The 21448-nt window shown below is 37.7% G+C and overlaps 1 protein-coding gene across 1 annotated transcript in view; it reads right to left on the bottom strand.

Annotated features, from left to right (window-relative positions):
* kcnq1.2 (potassium voltage-gated channel, KQT-like subfamily, member 1.2) overlaps window positions 1–21448 on the bottom strand; it is a 169274-nt gene that overhangs the window by 49150 nt on the left and 98676 nt on the right. The window contains exons 14-17 of the mRNA XM_020935160.2: window positions 18758–18833; window positions 17413–17507; window positions 14824–14864; window positions 14156–14217 (exon numbers count right to left, since the gene is read on the bottom strand). Coding sequence (XP_020790819.1) covers window positions 14156–14217; window positions 14824–14864; window positions 17413–17507; window positions 18758–18833 — 274 coding nt within the window. The remainder of the gene's footprint in view (window positions 1–14155; window positions 14218–14823; window positions 14865–17412; window positions 17508–18757; window positions 18834–21448) is intronic.

Raw genomic sequence — 21448 nt, 5'->3', positions numbered from 1 at the left:
TTAAGCTAACTACTGGAATGAGAGCATGGTGTCGTAGATTAGCCTATTTGTAATTCAGAGAATGTATGTTGAAAAAACTATTGGTTGTAACCAATTTAAACCACAACCAGTTTAAAAATGATCTAAAAACTCATTCTGTTTTTCACATTTTTAAGACATAAAAAATCTGGTCCAGCACCTTTGAAAACTTTGTAAAATCAATACTGAAGAAAAAAGGAAGAAATGTTAGGTCTTTCATATAAAATGATTCCACCTTAACAGTTCATGCACAATACTGTATGTTTCACTTCTTGTTTACCAAACCACCAAACCAAGGAATTAGGAAATCAAGATCCTTAGCAAGCAACAGGCCATATGCTACAAACCCTCCACTGAAGTACAAAATCTTGATTTAAAGTGCACACAGGGCGGTCACATGTCTTTTGATAACTGTTATTCACTGGCCTTTGAATATGTTGTTCCCATCCATTCACAAACGTAGCCTCAAATAAGAACTTCCTGATTCCCCGCATTGTACAGTATGGGAGTAGAAGTAGTCTGTATCCTGTGCGCACTACAAAGTTAATTACACACAATTGGAAGGTGGGTCTCTTTAATTGTTCTGCAGGGAAATGCTGGGCCCAGAGGTATAGAAAAAAAACACTATTATGCTACTTTACGATCACCGTAAGGAAGAATTTATGGACTTCAGACAAGCTTGAGAAATGCATAGAAAAGGTTAAAAGGAGGTATTGTGAGAAATGAACCTTGTAATTCAATCATGTTGTACAACTAACCTCAAGCTTGAAGGTGCATTATGTAGCTTGTCTGGTTGCTATCTACTTGTCTTGAGGTTATTCCTCTGCCTGAATGTTCTGCAGTATAGCATTAAATTAATCTATTCAGCATTTATAATTCAATCAATTATAGGTGGGTTTATCACCTTGAAAACCATGTCTCCATGTAGACCAGGCTTGTCCAAACTATAGACAATTGAGACCAGTTTTCTTGGCCCTGGGGTTTCCAGGCAAGTTGGTCCATATTATATTAAGCAGTACTTTTTACTGCAAGTTTTAGAAAATCTACTGTGATAAAGCCTATATCAAATGTTTGTGTGTCCTATTGAAGATCTGAGCATGAATAAACCTCTTATAAATGCACATATTTGAATTATTCTCTGTACTGACCACCATTGAGATACTGTGGAACATTCCAGGAAAAGCTATAATTTACCAACGAAGACAAGCAGAAAAGTGACATAGTGCATCTTTAAATCTGGGCTGAATGCAACAGGACTAGGGCTCACTCCACTGTTATAACACACTCCAGCAGCCAGCATTAATGTTTAAAGTTAAAATAATTCCATTTACTGATTTTGTCCACAAAAATAAATCACAGACTCCATAAAATCGTATTAGGCTACTGAAGTGAAACAGGACTGAAAATCTGTAAAAATTGTCAAGTATCAATTCCCATTTAACCAAGATACAAGAAAGCAAAAAAATACCAATTAATATAACTAGATTTGAGTCATGGCATCATAGATAACCAATGCTAATACTCACATTTCCAGTGACTGTCAAATACACATTGGACCAAAGTTGTTGAGCTTTCAAAAAGACAAATGACCAAAAGTGTATCTATAAAAAATAATGACTTGGGGTTCTGAAATGTCTTTTAGGAGCCAGCTTTAGTGGAGCCAAGCCTCAGCAGTGGCCCATCAATTTTTACTGTTTATGGACTGAAACATGTCTTGGCATGATAAGATCTAGCCAATGAGTTACAGGCTTAACATATGCAACTAAATACATTATGTGTTAAAGATAAATTGTAGAATCACAAAGAACAGAACGCAGTGTACATTTGGGCGCATTCTCTAGACAGCTTTAAATTTAACAGCCTTGACATTTACACTTCGGGTCTCTGGAGTCACTTACACACCTTGGCAATACCCACACATAGATTAGCATTGCTAGCAGTAGACTGACTTAATAGCATTCAATGGGGAGGTGGCACCGACGCTACTTAGCACTGTGTGTTAGCAAGACTACAGGTCCCCATAAAAACCAAAAAAAAAAAAAAGGCTACTATTTCATGCCCCGAACATGGACCCATTCGTAACCCGCTTAAACAAACTCGTGCGTTCCTGCTGATAATGAAGTGGTCTACGTTGGGAGTACATTAGCGATGAAGTACAACCAAAAGTAACAGCGGCACAGAGCCAAAACAATAAAATATATATGTGCAAGAAAGAGGCCGTTGAGACTTTGCGGCAATTAAAATGGAAATATAGTATGAGTAAGTGCAGCCAATGGCAGAGCGGGTGCTGGGGAGAGAGAGAGAGCAGACTTGGATGCAGTTGACAGCAGTGGTAGGGCACAGTGTGATTTAGATGCTGTGAGAGTGGAGGCCTATAATTGTGAAGGATGAGGCAGACCGAAGAAGAAGGGGCACAGCCAGAGAAATACGTGGCAACTGTAAAAGTACACAAATCATGCGGTACTACGTAATTGACAAAAACTTGAGATACTGTATATTCCTGTCTGAGTACACGTAGTGTATTGCATCACTTTTGTTCTATATTTGATAGTTGCATGAAAAGCTGATTTTAGCTGTGATATTAACATTACAAATTATACTTGTATATCAAATGTAAGGTAGGAAGTAGTAGCCAGGGCTGTCCCCATTCGTCAATGTTGTTGGGAAATTTGGCAGGAGTAGAGGACAACAGTTCTTCTAATTTTGAGCCAAGACATTGGAGTTTCCAGCTGGTGGATTACCTATGTTTGAGTTAGCCTAGACCAGCAGCCATGGTGAGTGAATGAATGAGTGCATGGTGGCTAGCTGTATTGCCTCACAGCAAAAAGGTGTCAGGTTCAACTCCTTCAGTCCTTTCTGCAATGTTTACATGTTTCTTTCTGTGTCTGGGTGGGTTTCCTCCTGGCATTCCGGTTTCCTTCAACAACCCTAAAACTTCCAGTGAAGGTAGTCCTGCCCAAGCTTAGCTCAAGATCTCCAAATGGGTGCCCGGGTGCCCACTGCGCCTGACAGGTTTCCCCAGCTGCATTGAAAGATGGGTCAAATGCAGAGGATGAATAAAGTACCATACATGAAAAGATGTACATTATATTCTCCAAAACACACACTCTGCAACTTTCCTCTTGTTTACATCTGGGTAAACAGACCAACGTCTGAACCACAAGCGTCTCACTCCACCTTTTACATGCCCATAAACACAACTGCATTAGAACAGTGAGGTAAAGTCTTTCCATTTACTGATCTGGCTACCATACAATGACATACACTCTAGTTTCCAAAAGTCATGTCTCCTGCTTAGCATTTATTTGGCCAGAATTATTTTGTTTGTTGTTTGTTTTGATAATTATTCAGAAAGCCAGACTGTTATGAAAGACCATGCAGGAGCCAAGAGTGTGCTTGTGACAATAAGCTGAATTAATTCCAAACCAAAAAACAAAAACAAAAACCCTAAACAAACTAAGACTAAGACTATAGAAGCTAATAGGGTTGTTAAAAATACAAGTGATACTATATGGAAAATGAGATATCAATTGGAGCACATATTAGCACTGAATAAAAATTAGATAAACTGACTATATTTTGGCATTTACAGAATCTTTTTAGAATGATCTTGATCTTCGTAAGAACTAGCATACAACCACACTGTAATGTTGTTGAAAAGACTGAAATTTTGTGTTTATGCAATTACATTCTACTGTATATAGAAGAGTGTTTTTTGTTATCATTGTGGTATCGAAATTGGTATTGAGTCTGAAAATTGTGTTTGAAATGTTAGCATTGTGACAACAGTAGAAGCCAGACGTGCAGGCAGACTGTCCGACTCTGTTTGTGGGAATGTGGTGAGGACACAGTAGTAGGCAGGGTCTGAGCGCTCAAATTAAAGAGTGGCGCTAAGAGAAAGGAGCCAGAGCCCGTCTAGAGCTGCCACGAGCTGCATCTCCTGCTCAATCGGTTGGTTTCATGTATACGAGATTTTGATGATGTTATAATTTCAGATAGAGGGCAGTGGTATATGCATGGTTGCAATGTGATGCAAATGTAGCACCGTTGCCATGGTAATTAATGATGCAAAACTAAATATTATATCTTTTGAATGAAAGAAGTTAAAACCCATGAATACAGCTTTATGGAGTTTTAAAAAAAAAAAATTCAAAACTTATGATCCACAATTGTTGAAACTTGTAATATTTGTTAGGGATTAGGTCCATAATTTCCCATATTAATTGTACGGGCTACAATCTTTTCAACTGACAACAATCTTTGATGTTGAATAGTAGCACCACTTTCTGAAGCTATTGTGAAAAGATTATTTCAACTTCATTTGTGCTGACAGATATAACATTTTGCTCCAGTTCCATTTTTGTTTTATAGGCCAAGTAAAAACAGATATTAACCATGAACCAAGCCAACAAATCTACAATCTGACAGTTAACTTCAGTAGACAATTCTACCAAAGAATTGGTAATACAGGAAGTGCATCACTGTGTTTTTAAAATCCATACACCTTCATTAGAATCATTTGGATAATTTAAGACCTGGAATTGCCTATCTACTGAACTAAAGGTAAACGGTAGCTGTTCATTTGAAAGCTACATCTACATGACCTCACAAGGTGGACCAGAGCATTTTGAGTTTGGGATATGTAGACAGACTAATAATAAAGGGTTACTCAAACGTGTGGTGGTTTTGTGTGAATGAGACAAAACACAATTCCGAGTATGTTTTTGATGAAGTAACATGACTAAAATCTCACAATAATCAATATTTCATAATATAGGACAGAATTCTGACATGCCCTCCAGTTCAATTTTAAAACATTCAAGATTTTTCCCCATTCAAAAGATATAATATTCTGTTTAAAATTGTTAATTGCTGTGGTAATGGTCCTTATTTTTATCATTCCAAAACCCATGGGTAGGCAAAATGTTGTAATGCCACATGAACGCGTCCTGAAACATGACTTACAACTTATTCACGTGAGCCGATCACATGTAGCGTCAGTCCTGGTTCAAAGTACTATGAGAATAACACAGAAATGGTGACGTGCTATTGAGTTCACAAGGCTGTAAAGACACCACATCAACAGTAAGAAGTGGCGATGTGAGAAAAGAGCAGCTTGTAGGGTGGTGCTGTCTGTTAACGTGCACTTCTGGAGCAGGGGTGAGGGCTGGGAACCCAAACCACTGTGGGAAAAAGTGGCAAGACTTTGTAGGGCCCATTAATCTGAAAATAAACCCTTTTCATGACATATTATGGTGTAAATCTTGTGTTTTAGACGGCAATTTTAACACGTCAACACAACACCCTGAGAAAATGTGGTCAAATGAGCTTAGACCCAGCAAGAGATAAGATGTGAGAATCTATAAAGGCTTAAATTTCAGAGTTGCAATAGTGAAGTACAAGAATAGCAGGATGAGAATGACCAAATATCTTTACAAAAGGTTTTAAATATAAGTCTTTCAAGCAAACTTAGATTCATAGATAGATCACTTACTAGTATGTGCATTTTTTCTGATGTACCAGACAAGATCAAACTTTTGTCCTTACCATTGGAAAAAATAATTAGATTTGCCCATTATGTCCAACTAATTATGCACACCTTTATACTTATAAAGGACTGAATTGTGCAATCCTTATGCACAAATTAATAGTCAAAATTCAATAAGGTCTGGCCTTTCTTCCTGTGGTTTTACATAAAGGACTCTGTGATCTTGGAACATCTCACCACAGAAAATCTGATTGTGTAAAGTGTGTCAGGGGTTTGTAGCAGGACTTGGCTCTTCGTCTTCATGCTGGGAGCTCTGTGTGCCTGTCTGAAAAGAGGGAAACAAACTACAAGCTTTCACTCAAAATGAGGGAGGATATTTTCTAGGAGATACTTCTTTAGTAGTGATTGTTACTTTTAGATAAATTCTTTAGAATATCTGAAAACATTTCTTTATTTCTGTATTTCTTTTTGTCGAGGAACGGACCATGCAATGTGTCGTATAAAAGCAGCTTAAAATTGTATGAGAACCATATGAAAGCAACTGCATGGCATTATACCTGACAGTGGGTGTTTTTCATGGTGCCACATTTGAGTGAAAGAATTCTAACTGGGTGGAGCAAAAAAGTCAAAGTGAGCCATGCTCCTCACTCATGGTCCAAAAGTGGATACAGAGTTTCTAATTACATATGTATGAAACAATATTAGTGGTAGAAATCATATTGATAGTATTGTGAAGAAGTAGTAGTTATAGTAGAAGTATTAATAGGTATTAGTGGTAGTAATAGTCCCTCTTAGAATAGACAGAGTTGACTAAGAAATAAAGTTTCTTGTAATGTACCTCTACTTGAGTCATCTGAAGTAGCAGTACATTTGCACAGATTTTGCTTCGTAATCCAAGATTGAGTAGTATTCCGGGATTTGTGTCTTGTGTGTGAGTGCGCTTCCTTTGCCAAGTTTCCTCTCTTTGTTTACCGCCTCAGGTCAGTGCAGCTCCCCGCTGGGCAGACTGCGGCCAAATACAGGCATATATCAAAACATGGGACAACAACAAGCCCAGCGCTCAAAGGCCAAAGGGGGGCTGGGAACAGGGCCAAAGGGGACGTCTGCAAAACACACTCCGTAAATGAAGACTCAAGAACTACGGGATGGTATGATAGTGATGGATGGAAGTTCTAGGTCACGGTTTTGAACAAGCAGACAGTAGAAAAATACAAAATGTTATGCTATTGTTATGAAATTATTAAAATACTTTGAACTGAATAGGTTGTCTTGACAATCCAGAATTTGGATTTCAGGAGGTCAGGGGGAAAGTCACTGTTTTTGAAGGCTCCACAGACTTGTCATCTTAACATTATGGCTTAAAGTCCTCTCAGCTGACCCAAATTGCGATTTTAAGAGTTGAACAATATGGCACCACTTTCTGAAACTAGAGTGAAAAAAATTACATTAAATTACTTATTTATTTATGCTGACAGATAATTACAGACATATTAACCATCCACTAAGTCAATTATCTGAAATCGGACAGTTAAGCAGCTAAGTCCACCAAAGAATTTTAACCACCATTCCACACATTTTCTGTATACTGCATATAGCCTTTGACCTAGTTATCCTGCAATGGTAAAAACAGTACCTAGAACTACACTGAACCTGAAATAAGGGTCGCTTATCTCCCATCTCCAAAGCTATGGCCACTGAGCCACAAAGTTCCAGAAAATTCTATTCCTTTAAACTAGTCATTTCATGGAAATCCTGAAAATAAGACAGTTATAAAATCTACATTAAAAAAAAAAAATCTTGCATTATCAAATCCAAAGAAATCTATCTATCTAAAATGATTGAAAGAACTAAAGCCAAAGCTGGTTGTCTCTTGTTTGAGTTTGCTATGGTGATATTATTGGTATAAAAACATTAGAGACAGCCTGAAGGCACAAGGGAACACTGCATGAGTTAGTGTAGTTGATGTGGTTAGGCTTGGTGTGGTTGTCAGCAGTAATCAAAGACTCCATTCACTGTAGCACACACATTATAATTTCAATCAAAGAGACTGCACTGTTCTCACTCACTCATCTTGTGTACTAGATTATGACTTATTTACAGTGTTAGAGGGTGTGTTTGCACTTGTCATGGTTTGGTACTGGTCTGAGCCCAGTTTAGTCCAGGACTGGTTTAGTCTAGGTTTTGTGTTGGTTTAGATTGTATTCTCGTTGTCTCACTGGTAACCAATTTAAAAAGAGAAGGCTGTGTCACACTAAATAACAAAACAATATAAAATAAAACTAAATATAATAAAACACTTTATTTGTCTTCAACCTTTATAGTTTTTTATGTATTTTACCCTTATTACACGATAGTTATTCCTTATTAACTTTCATGCTCTATACAAGATTCCATCCCCCAAAGGTACAGTATGTCATTTTTCTAGTGGAGAAGGCTGACAGTTGCTTGTCCTCTTGGAAATCTTATCGCTTTTTATAGAATTTCCCACAATATAGCATTAAACGTATCTTTGAGACCTGCAGGTGATATCACCAGGCCAGATTAGATCTGTGGAGAGGTGCGCAAGCTTCAGAATGTTCTATGTGGACCCTTTCAAATCTGAAAAAAGCTTGATTGAATAAAAAGTGACATTTAATGCCATAGTGTGGAACATTCTCAGCGAAGCAATAACATCTCCAAGAAAACTGCACACCCTCCATCAGAAGAGTTACATGGTACACCTTTATTTATTACACAGTTTAGCTAAATTGAAGTCTGCTTTGGTGTGTTTACTATGACCAGTCCTAGCTTGGTTCAGACACATAAGCACATGTACACACAGAGCCCCCCTCAGCGCCCTGCTTTCAGAGTGGAGAGGCCCTAAATGCCTTACAGATGGACTCCTCACAAACACTAACCTCCATCGTGGCCCTCAACTATTCCCAGTATTTGGCCTTGCTGTAATTTACAACATACTTACCTAATTGAGATGCTATTAAGGTCAGAGCATGCATTCTTCAGCCAATATGCTTTCTCCTAATGCACTGGATACAAGTAAACCGCAGTATATTTGGGAGCAGGTCTATGGTCCGTATAGGGCACTAAATAATGTTGAGTGCAGTCATGTCGGTGCACGTCTAAAGGGTGTATTACGGCTGTTTTTCTTTCAAATAACTGCTGATACTTAACACTGATTAGGGGCCAGCGTGTGATTTCAGAATACCACTGTGAAGTCTGAGTTAGGAATAAATAAATACTGAGGATTTGTCGGTGATTTCAAAAGACTTAATATAGTCTTTGAGAGGTGGAGATTTAGTCCAGCAAGTGGCAATGTTTAAAATGTTATGTGCAATAATGATGATAACAGTATAGAACCACGCTTAGAAAAATAAAGTGGGGATCAAGTAAAATCTTGACTTAAGAAAACAAATAATTCTATTCCATTCTATAAAAAACAAAAAGCCATGATGCTACTGGTTCTCCACTGCTTCATAATATTGCTAAGAAAAGCCTTTTAAAGTGCATTGTGAAACTTATCTACCTGCTTCTCCCCATGGAGATGTACCGCTTTGCCTGTAATGTTCTGAAATATGGCATTTTACTTGATTATGCACATAAAGGCAAGCAGTTGATGCCATCAGGCCAAGATCTGTGGAGAGGCAAGCCCAGGGTATTGTTTGCTGCAATGAAAATGTTTGCAATTAAACAAAGTCATATGTTTAATGCCATTTTGTGAAACATTCCAGGCAAAGCAATAACATTTCCATAGAGACAAACAGACGTCAGACCCCCTATCGGAAAAGTTACATAGTACACCTTAACCAGCTATTTTTCTAGTCTTTTGTGCTCTGCAAAAAGAGATAAATCCTATCCCTTATAAATGCTGGTGAGCTTTAGCCCAAGCTGAGGAGGCAGGCACTGGCCCTGGCTCCCTGACAGGCTGGTCTCCAGGAGGACTCAGCCCTGGTCACTGTTGTAGCTTGTCTTTGGGGCATTTCTCATGGAGTGTGTCTGAGAGAAAGATAACACCACGTCACTGCGACTCATCCGTCTTCGTTTCCATGACGTTTTCTGCTGAATTCAATCTTCTGGGTGTGGGGGACGACACCAGGGTCATTCATCAAACTTGTACTTGTAAGTGTCTTCTTTGTCTTTGGCACTATAAATCACTGTCTATCTCTGTACTAGACCCACAAAGCAGGAGTCAGCTCAAGATAAATCTATCTACAAGTGACGTGCTGACGAACAACAAAATGGCTGTTTCTCTCCCAGTTTTAGAGAAAAATGGGGCTTTCTCAACACAGCAGAATAGGAATAGGAACTGTGAATAGGAAAGAAACTTAATTAATTATATAACTGTAAGTATAAGTTTCTGGTAATGCTTTCATATAAATATGGCATGTGTGAAAAAGGTCAAAATTGCACAAATCTGAAAAATAGCTAGTTTGAATTAAAATTTCTCACTTCATTTTGACATATTACATACAAAAAATGTATAAATACAAAGATCATTTTGTATATCTTATTTAGTATTTGAGTACACTTTAAAAAATTGCATAAATTTCACATATTGCTAAACACAAACAAATACTGAAAATAGTGAAAAGTTTGGTGCTACCTTGGTGATCCTTTTGTCCCCATGGAAGAAAAATAATTTTATACAATATCCCACAAAATTATATTGAATGGATGCAAGTTGAAATAAGTTGAAATAAAATATTAAAGTATCTTCAGGTGCAGATGGGACCATTTTCTTGTTTCCAGGTATCTACACATACATACTGAGAGAGCAAACAGACAAAAAAAAAAAAAAGAATAAAATAAAATTAAAAAATAAAAAATGTTTTGCCTGTATTGTCTTGTCTGAATAATAAAAGACTGGATTGAAACCAACTGTGCGTATACAAAAAGGCATGGGAAGGCACACACAAGTGCACATTAAGGCCGCATAGTTGATGAATAATTGCTGGAGGCAGTTAGGAAAGGACCTGTAGTGGAGTGATTCAACTGTGACACCAGGATTTTGCTTTCTGTGCACTTGGTTTTACTATTATGAGTAACAGGAGGAAGGGTGACGCAATACTGCAATTATACAACGCAGGGCAGGCTGTGCGGGGGGGCTGGTAGAAAAACAGCTGGAGGACACTGTTGACCTAAGGAACTAAGCCGAGAGATATTAGCAGACATATTTTATATTTAAGATATTTTTAAAATGTCTATTTTGGATTTTATAATAATTGCACAGAAAACTCACAAAAATATGCATTCTTACAATCAGCTGGGTCAACTCTCCTCAGATCTGACCTGTATCTTAGCCTAGTGCAGTCAACAGCTTGTCTCAGTGGAGCGATAAATAACTGGAACATTTCATTCAAAGCTATAAGATCTCCAAGACAAGCAGTATCTCAACTCCAGTCAAAATCAAATATTGTGTCTCTCCTTTTGCTATGTAGTCATATTTCATCCCATTGTGAGATGTGTTTGTTCCATTCACACATGTTGCCTATTTTTACTGAACTAAAGGTTAAAGGTAAAATGTAAAAGGTAAAAGGTAGCTGTTAACTTGCAAACGACAACTTTATTACATCATAGGTGGAACAGAGCATTATGAGTTTTTGAGATGTAGACACACTAATAATGCAGGGTTACCGTACTCAAATGTGTGAATGAAACAAAACACAACTCCAGGTATGTTTTTGAGGAGTCAATATGACTCAAAGCTCAGAGTCAATTGTATGTAATCTAGGCCTTTTAATTATATACAGTACAATAAATCAATAGACTAATACTGAATTGTACCAGTGATTGCTTCTGCTGATGCTGCCTAACAGTTTGGAGGAGACCGAAAATGTGCAGGTCCAGGAGTGAATGGGTTTGTTCACCTGCCCGAGGGACAGGAAGTAACTCATGTGTAACAGGTGTGCAGTGCCATCAAAACAAGGAATGCACAGTGTTAAGTCCTCAGTTGTGTCTCTAATTCAAAGACATAGACATAGGTCTAGCTTCACTGCAAATTTATGGTTCAAGGATATTGTTTTTGCATCTTTTTCCTTGTGGACGTTAAAAGGCACATTTTATGCTGTTTTGGATCTATGTTACAATGTTTTATAATTTCCTCATCACACACATACCTGGAGTTGTGTTTTATTTCATTTACACATGTGTAATACACAAACCTACCATATTTGGGCATTTCCACCTTGTGATGTCATGGTAAATAGAAAAAAGGAAACGCTCCACTGTGTTTTGATGATTTCAGCTCTGGAATTGCCAGCTTCTAATGAACAAAAGGTAAAAGAGCTGATAACTTGAAAACTAACGCTTCATGACATCACAAGGTTGAACAGAGCATTTTGAGTTTTTTTTTTTTTTTTTTTTTTTGATGAGGTAACAACATTAGAACATGGCTTAAAGATCACAACAGTCCATTCTGTGTAATATAGGAACTTTAAAGTGGATGCATACTTTTTGAATAATGTCTTTGTTTGGTGGGATAATATCTGGTTATAAACATATCTGCTTATGTTATATCTGCTGTCCATGTCCAACCTGAAAGTTTTTGTTCTTCAAAATCTTATGATCACATAATTATGTTAACTATATTTTAGTGAGTCTGTAGTGTAACCTGTCAAATCCACCTTAAATGAGCTGAAAGGGAGTCACAGGCCAAAAAAGCATGCATATGTTTTCAAGAATTATCTGTGACATAATAAAATTTGCACAAATCAAACACATGCTGGATGGAAAGAAGACATAGTGACATTAAAATTGTGTTGCTCTTAATTTAAAATCATTAAATCACTGCTAAATGCCTGAGCCAGCTGGCAAAATGGTTCAAACAAGAATAGAAGGTAGAGAAACTAGATGTGAAGTTTGTGTTTTCAGTCAAAAGATTAGGATCTCTTAACGCAACCCAGAGCAAATGGAGCATGCCTCACACACAGGGACGACTGAGCCCTTTGAATGTTCAAGATCATTACTTTTCTCCAACAAAGACATGCTTGGATAGTAACCACCTGCAAACATATGTGTGTATCAAGGTGAATGAGAAGAAATATATATTCTAGAGCTGTAGTCGACTGAAATTCTAGGTCGACTAAAGAAATGCCCTGACAACTAAAGAGTGGGAGTGACAAAAGCTGATCTGACAAGCATCTGAACAAAATTATAGATAACACCTGCATGGGAGTTCATACAAAAAGAACCATTTATGCAGTAAAAGTTCTAGGAATCAGTGGATTTATAAAGAAAGACAATCAATGTATATATTTATATAAAGGTGCTCAGGTCAGCAGGTCACAGTAACTAGAGGGACAGAGGAACTCATTCTCAAACAATCAGACCTTACTCCATACAACTGTACAACAGTCCACCCTTATGTAATGGATAATCCTATGTACCATCAATCACTATTTCATCTTTGCACTGTTTCTCCTTACGGACCTCTTTAATATAGCTGAGATATATTTGTATTTCAGTATTTTTTTATTTGTGTACCAAACTATTTAATTAGCTGGAAAGCAGGTGTTATTTATTGGAAACCAATTTGTTGAAATGGTCTATCCAAGCCAACATCCAGCCCAAAAAACTTTTAACAACCAATGATCGTAAACGAAATGTAACACCAACATTAACTTTCAAAATCCTCCCTTCCTTTGTTTTGCTCTTAAGAATTTGCTCCAACTTTTGAAAACCGACTATTGTGCGCTGTTACTTGCCAGGATATTGCACAAACTCTGCCAACCGTCTTACAAAACATGCATGCTCCAGTGCACAAATACATTTTTCCTGACTCTTCCAAATCCACACATTTTATCAGTTAGTGCCACTTAAACAGACACCAGATGTAACCGCAAAACAGCACCAACCAGCATTTTATCTCATATGAATTGTGCATAAAATCCATGGAAGATAAGCAGGATATGCAGACCGTGACCATTGTTATACATAGGACATATTCTAGTATTTAACTTGGCATATACGGACATATGATGCACCTAGTTGGGTTTCATAACACAGCTGGAGACTTTTAAGCAGACAGTTTTTAGTTTAGCGGAAATTTAAACATCCAACAATTGATTTGACCAACCTGCCAATGAAAGATAACAGATAATCCAAAAATAAGATTACACCACAAAGTCAATGCATGAATATAAAGATCAAATTAAAACGTACTAAGATTCAGCCTGGCAGCTCCATTCCCATTAACTTGACTTAAACTTAAATTAACTTTTACCAAGAGAACAGTTTCTTCAAGACTTCTTACATTATATTACATTATACATTACAAGCAGAAGTACCGGAAATGTAAGATCCTACCTTTCCAGTCAGAGTTCATACAAAGACAACTATTTATGCAGAAAAAGTTCTGTGAATCAACGTAGTTATATGATTACAGATGAATCATGAGTTCAGTCTGTCTTTTTACATATGAATACCAAATAATCCAAAATCTTCAGTTAACCCACTGTCTTCTTTGTGCTGTTGTCCCATATAAATCCTTTTAATCTAGAAAACTTTACAAGATAGCTTTAATTAGGTAATTAACTTGACTTGAACTTAAATGAACTTTTCCAAGAGAACAGTTTCTTTAAGTCTTCTTCAATCCCCAAAACACATAGACATTATGAGGAATTAGAAATAAGAAGTACCAAAAATGTTAGATTCTACCTTTGTTTCAAGTCGGATAAGTCGTGCACCAATTGTTGGAAATTCTTTGTCTTCTCCCTTTCCTGGTGAAACAAAATACTGAATTACTTACAATGACATTTGTAGGCTCCAAAACACATGCAGTGTAGACTATAAAAAACTCAAAAATGTATTTATTAAAACCTCAACTTGTTTTTTGGGTCACTTTTTACTTACTCAACAACCATGTCACATGATCTCAAATGCATATTCACGGACAAGGCTATTTAAAAGGTATGGCAAATAATCAAACTTTTCTGGTGGTGAGTCGACCCTCTGCCTGTCTCCATGGAGATGTGATTGTGTTATCTAGAATGTCCCATTGTATAGCATTATGTTAATATCTAAAGTTTGAGACATGCATGAGAATATAAGGACAAGTGACTGGTCAGATTTGTGGAGAGACTATTGTGCACAAAATGTATTTTTGAGAAGAAACATGCAAGATAGGATAATTCAATACCATACTGTGGAACATTTCATTCAATATGGACAAGCAATGCAGCAGTAAACATACACATGCTAAGAGGGCGTGTGGCCAGAGATCAGCTCATATTTAGTCTGCAGTGTATGTGTATGTTTGACTCATAAACATAAAGAGGGAGAGATGAGGGGGTTGTGTCTATCAGATCCAGACTGTGGGCTTGTACCTGGGAGAAACATTCCTGGCTTTCCAAGTGTGCCATCCAGCCTGCAAAACAACACAGAGAGATTAGACAGACCACAAGACAAGAGGAGGGGACTGTTGAAAATGTGCTGCTCTTTTGAAGCTTAAAGTAATTGAAATACTTGAGGTGAACTTTATAATAGATTAAGTTTATGTGACTTTTACCACTTGTAATTTCCAAAAGCAGTATACAAGTATTCAATTATTTGAAAACACAATCACTTAAGTCTAGCCTCTTTTTCCTCTTAAAATGCCTTGACAAGACTTAATCCTAAGAACTAAGACTTAAAAGTGCTTAGAACTGTTATTTCTTCATGTAGTCTGCACTGAAATGGAGCAAAGGATCATGGTCTATGTAGTTCCCTCTGTCTTTTTTGCTGCACCGAAAATCTTAATTTAAGCAAAGAAACTTGTAATTCGATATATTGTGATGGTCCACGATATTATTGTGAGAACTTTGACGATACGATATCAAGATATTTCGGTTACTAAAGTCTGTTAAAAACTAAACCTATTTGAGTTTCTAGTATTCCATTGGTTGTACCTTCTTGGTTATTGCAAACGAGTAAACTAGCCTAGCACAACATTAATTAAAATGTAGGTTTTCCTAGATGCTCCTAATTCAATCACAGCACAGAAAAATCTAACTTTCTGGAGGCCCAACTCTGCAAAGCTGCAAACAGTTTTCTCCTGTTTGTTTCCATGGAGATGTTACTGCTCTGTCTGTAATGTTCCACAGAGTAGCATTAAACTAAATATGGAGAAAAGCTGAATGCCATACTCTGGAACATTCCAAGCAAAGCAGTAACATCTCAGGATACAATAAGTTCCCGTATCCTCCACCAGAAAAATTACATAGCGCACCATTGTAATGTTATAATCTAGTGGCCTAACAAGTAAACAATGCTGTTTTCATATATATATATAATTACAATACATCTCTTTCACTAATTATAATAGCTAGCCATCTCATCTGACCTAAACATATTCATGAATGACCTCTATATATTTAAGCCATATGTCTGCAGTCTACAATTTGCTGAATGTTGGGTATGAAGAGTTCACAGTGTATGGTGACCGGGGCATATGGCGAGACAGACAGACTTTTAATAATATCCTAATGATCGGGGGATGCACACTGTTTGAAGTATACAGTTCAGGCTCGGGACACTGGGGTCAAATATGGGCTATAAAAATGTAAACAAATACCTGCCATTGCTAGGGTGATAATGTAAAATGTTAGAAAAAGAGGGGCATGTTCAATATAGTGAAACAAGGAGGGACAAACGCCATGTTCCACCAAGTTCTGATACCTTTGCGTTTTTAAGTGAATCTCACTTTTTAAATAATTCTTGGTTATGAAAAAAATACTAGCCATAGCAATTACAATTCAAAACTAATTATTATATCTTTTAAAATGTGAAAAGTCCTCAAAATGGTCTAAAACCCATGAATGGCATGTGATGATATTAAATGTATTAAGAGCACATAACATTGCACAAAATTATTATCTGAGAACTTTTTCTCACAGACTTCAAGGTATTGTTTTCCATAAAAAACATGTTAAGGAAGTTTCCATATGCTTTATCAAGAAGTAAATGTTTTTAATATATATAGAAGTAGTGACACAGCAATAGTCTGTGAAATATGTTGTTTTTATACAAATATAAAAGCTTTGTTGCAACCACTGGGCATTCCCCTTCTTTTGATGACTGGCATGAAAACAGCATAGCAATAAATCAAGAGGCCATAAAGTCATTGTTCAAAAAAGAAGAACAGTTTTGAAAGAACCAGCACAGAAGAAGTCTGCATACTGATAGACTCTTATTGTTAGAATATAATTTATTTGATTGGTGAAATTATTGCCTCAACACATTTGGTAGACTAGCTTTCCACACCCATTCACTCTCTTAAATAAAGTTAAGTTGTTCTAAACTTCTTCCAGATTAAGCTATTTTATGTCCAAGATTGAATCAATGTGATTCATCCAGTTCCTTATATCTCAAGCAGAGATGGGTAGAAAACATGTACTCAAGTAAGAATATTGTTGCTTAAAGATCATATGACTCCAGTAGAAGTTCAAAGAACTGGTTCAGGAGAGTATAAAAGTAGTCAGGAACTAATACTCAAGCAATAGTTACTGTCTAGATGTAATTTAAAGATTTTAAAAATACCAGATTTTGCACATTTTGTAGTGTTTTGAGTCCAAACCTTTAGAGTAAGCTACTGTTACACTGTAAAAAAAAAAAAAAAAACAAAACGGAAATCTGAAAACTACTTTGAGTGACACAATTTTCTTCTACTCAAGTACTCAAGTCAATGTACTAAATTAAACTAAAAAAGTAATACCCACCACTGGATTTCATGTTATCTTATTCATAAATGTCTAGGTAGCTGAACCAATGTTAATGTGTTTTGATCACTGGAAAACCAAATGAAATATAAAAATATTTTCTTTTTTCTTTTGCCGTCTGTCCAGTCAACCATTTGATTTATGTACAGCGCAATAATGTTTAACCTCTCATATTCAATGTATGTGGCAAAAAACATTGCTCAATCTTGATTCATGCACCTTCTCTGCAGCTCCTTGATGCGGACCATCATGTTGAGGTGGCCCTGGGAATACTGCTCGATCACATCCCTCACATCGTAGGGCTTCCGCGCTTGCTGCCAGTCCACACACAAAAACACACACAAAACACAAACACAAAAGCCATTGTCAGACTGCGCCACTGTTGGCTAGCCCCCCAAAAACATCCCCGGCCCACCCAACCCCCCTCATGGGTGCAAAGGGTTCATTGTTAACCCTACTATGTGTGTGTGTCTGTGTGTGTGTGTGTGTGTGTGTGCGTGTGCATGAAGGAGTGAATAGTGACAAGAGCATGGTCTAGAGAAAGCAATCGTGTTAAGGTCTTTTCACAGCTTTGTTTAGAGTGTGGGTGATACAAGCAGCGTGGTCATGAACCTGTTGAACTCTTTAGGGGTATCTTAGGTATACATAACATAGCCTCCACAGCTGACTTCACTTATGGGCTGTAATTGAAAACACGCCCGGGGCTTGGAAGAGTGTAAGAATATAGAAACCATTTTGGAAAATAGACTGGCATGAAATTACATCTCAAACATGATTATATTTTGGAGTAGAATCCCAAAGGGGGCTCTGCAGGAACGTAAACAAAACAAAACTATTAATAAAACATGTCTATTTTTTGTCAAACTTTTTATTAGCCCTTCATATGTTGCTGCTGCCATCAAATTCAAAATAATCAAATTTATTTTGAAATGGATTTGCTTACTTAAAGATGTACTATGTAACTTTTCTGGAGGAGGGAGATTTTTTATTTTTTTTTTGCCTAGAATGTTCAGTAGTATGGCATTAAATGTATTAATCTCCATGGAGACACTGAATAAAAGCAAGATATATGATGTTAATGCTATACTATGGGACATTTCATGCAATTTCAAGCAATAATATCTCAACCTCCTACCAAAGTTACATTGTGAATCTTTAATTTGTGGATAAAAGTTCAACATATATTGACATGTTTTTCAGTTGCTAACTTCTGCCAAGCCTGTGTCCATATGTCTATTTTTATTGTTCGTGTGTGTGTGTGTTTCGTATGTAGTGAATTCCTACTAGGGCCCAAGAGACTAGTAAAACCCAGATCCCATGATACTAGCACCACTATACGGAGATGGGGAGGCATGCAGGTGCAGGTTACAGGCATTTTCACACAAATATGTACACTATACACACACAATAGCATGAAGAGCAAAACACAGCTGATATGCCTCCTCCCATCCCCCATCCCCCAAAAAACATACCACCACACTCTTCCTGTGTAACTAGCTCAAAACATGTCTGTCTCTGTTTAGCAGCTAGTCTGTTCTTTTTGACCTTTTAACAATTTTCTCACCTGAAATTTCCTCCTGGCCACAAAGTACTGCATACGGCGAAGGACTTTGACTGCTGACCGCTGGGCATGGGACAACCTGGAACAAAGACATAAAAAAAATATATTTAATAAGCTTTGACACAGTACAGCATTAAATTAAAATTGAAATGGTTAAGGGAAATTTTTTTTGTATATGTAATAAAGTATATAAATATTTTTGTCCCTGTAGCTGCTCTAAAGGTCAAAATGAAACTACTGTGTACTGTCTGCATCTAATTCTGAACAGTTTTATCCTCAACAAACCAGGAAGTACACTGTTAGCATGATAGCTATTTTCAGCATTACTGTATCAGCAAATGTCTGTTTTGGCCAATGAAAGTTGTGAAAAGCACTTATAAACTCAACGCTGTGAGTAGATAGGATGCTAAAAATGTATTTTTGTCCACTGCAAACTTTAAAACGAACTAGTTCTGTTTTTTAATGTTTTTAAGACCATAAAAATTGTGTAAAGCCCTTTTTAAACCGATTGGAATAGATTCAGGCAAAACATTTGTTGCTACCATTACATTCAAACTCAATATTTGTGAAATTGTAAAAAGATATCCTTGTGGTAGTGGCATGTTTACTACAGTGAATAGTCTCATTTTCACAATTCTAACTGCATCTGGTTCTGTGTAGTAACTGAGAGGACAACCAGACACCGATTGCATTGAGTTGAGTCCCAAAACACAAGTCCCCTGGCTCCAAGCTGCACATCTGTGTCAACACTGTGTACAGGCCCAATGGTGTGGAGTGAAAGACGAGAGCCACAGCCACTGGAACAACAGTTACTCCATTTAAACTGGAACTGTACTGTGACAAGACTAATGTTGGGTTTCAATACAAAAGACTTACACGTTTTGATGCACAGAAAAGTATTAGATCAAGGTTTAAATAGGCTGTTATGTTGTGCTCCTATAAAACTGGAATTGTACTGTGACAAGACTAATATTAGGTTTCAATTGGAAAGACGTAAAAGTTTTTATGCACAGAAAAATATTAGAACCAGGTTTAAATAGGGCATATTGTACATTGTTACAGCATACTGTTACATAGTGGAGTCATGCACCTCATCTGTAACGCTATATTGAAAAACAGCTCAAATTAAATTGGTGGAAATAAAGAAAAGCTGTTGCACCCGTGAAATGAATAACCAGACTTCCACTCATATTGATTTTAGGGCAAATTTTAATAACAGTTCTAAGATTGATGAGAAAAGATCATTTGATATGGCTTTATTATTTATCAAGATGATATTTTTGGACTGATAAAGAGAGCAGATTTTGATTATTTTCCCAAATTTTTATATAATATGATCCACTGATTCTCTGTAGAGGGACAACAAACAAAAACTTGAACCTCAACTCAAGCTTAATTTAACTAGACACGAAATGGAGCTCTCCCTTCATATGTTAATGTCTCAACTTGGACTTGACTCGAACTGGGGTTTAGTAACTCGGACTTAAACCCAGACTACACTACCCCTTCCCTCTCCTTGCAAAACACCAACGGAGTCAACAAGTCACACTGAAGTCTTAATTAGTCTGAGGGGCAACAAAAGATCTAAACAGACAATGCACTAACATGGAGGGGACCATAAAACGCACACATGAAAGCCATGGGTCTGTCTATAGGAGGAAATGCATACAAACAATACAAAACAAGTGCAGTTAGCCACGTACACCATAGCGCAAGGAGAAAGGAAGTATTTTTTTCAAGTACTACTGAGGTTTGGACATAATTGGGAACGAAAACATATGTAGGAAGCAAAAAAGAAGTGTGGTTTTTGATGGTTGTAGAACTTCCTGACACCACATATGTTCACACAAGAATAACACGGGAGAGATTTAGTCTAACACAAACCCCCGCCTTTTGGTTCCATTAAACATTTGGCGAGCAGAAAGTACAGCAATGGGATTCTTACATCTCTTTGTTGAGGCTGCACTTCAAACGAACACTGGTTTTGAGCTTATACACATGGTTGCTTTCTATATTCAAGGAGCTGTACCTGAATTTGATATATTTTAGTTTAGGAAAATGCCTTTTAGTCTAAGAAGGTATGTTGTAAAAGCAGTTATTTGTGGGGGGGGAATAGACTGAACGCAAATGAAAAACTTTGTAGGATAAAAACCTCATGGAAACAAGATTCCCCTCCTTGAACCGTCACCTTATCGTGGTGGAGGGGTTTGAGTGCTGGGAGCTATGTTGTCGGGGGCTTCATGCCCCTGGTAGGGTCACCCAAGGCAAACAGGTCCGGGGGGACGGGTCAGACGAAGAACGGTTCAGAAGTCCCATATGATGAATGTCCACTCAGAGGCCAGTTACGTCGCCCGAATTGGTGTCACCGGGGCCTCACCCTGGAGCCAGGCCTGGGGTGGGTGCTCGTCAGCGAGCGCCTGGTGGCCGGGCCTTCCCCCATGGGGCCCGGCCGGGCTTAGCCCGAAGGAGCGACGTGGGGCCGTCCTCACCACCACTTGCGGGAGGAGCCATATGGGGCCGGTGCAGAGAGATCTGGGCGGCAGTCGACGGCGGGGGCCTCGACGACCGGATCTCCGGACATGGAGACTAGCTCTGAGGACATGGAATGTCACCTCGCTGGGGGGGAAGGAGCCTGAGCTTGTGCGGGAGGTTGAGCGTTACCGACTAGATATAGTCGGCCTCACCTCCACGCAC

Source organism: Boleophthalmus pectinirostris, unplaced genomic scaffold (assembly GCF_026225935.1).
Source record: "Boleophthalmus pectinirostris isolate CB_2022bp ecotype Guang Dong unplaced genomic scaffold, ASM2622593v1 HiC_scaffold_2, whole genome shotgun sequence".
NCBI classification, from domain to species: Eukaryota; Metazoa; Chordata; class Actinopteri; order Gobiiformes; family Gobiidae; genus Boleophthalmus; species Boleophthalmus pectinirostris.
Note: the sequence above shows the minus strand (reverse complement) of the source record. Positions and strands in the feature narration are given on the sequence as shown.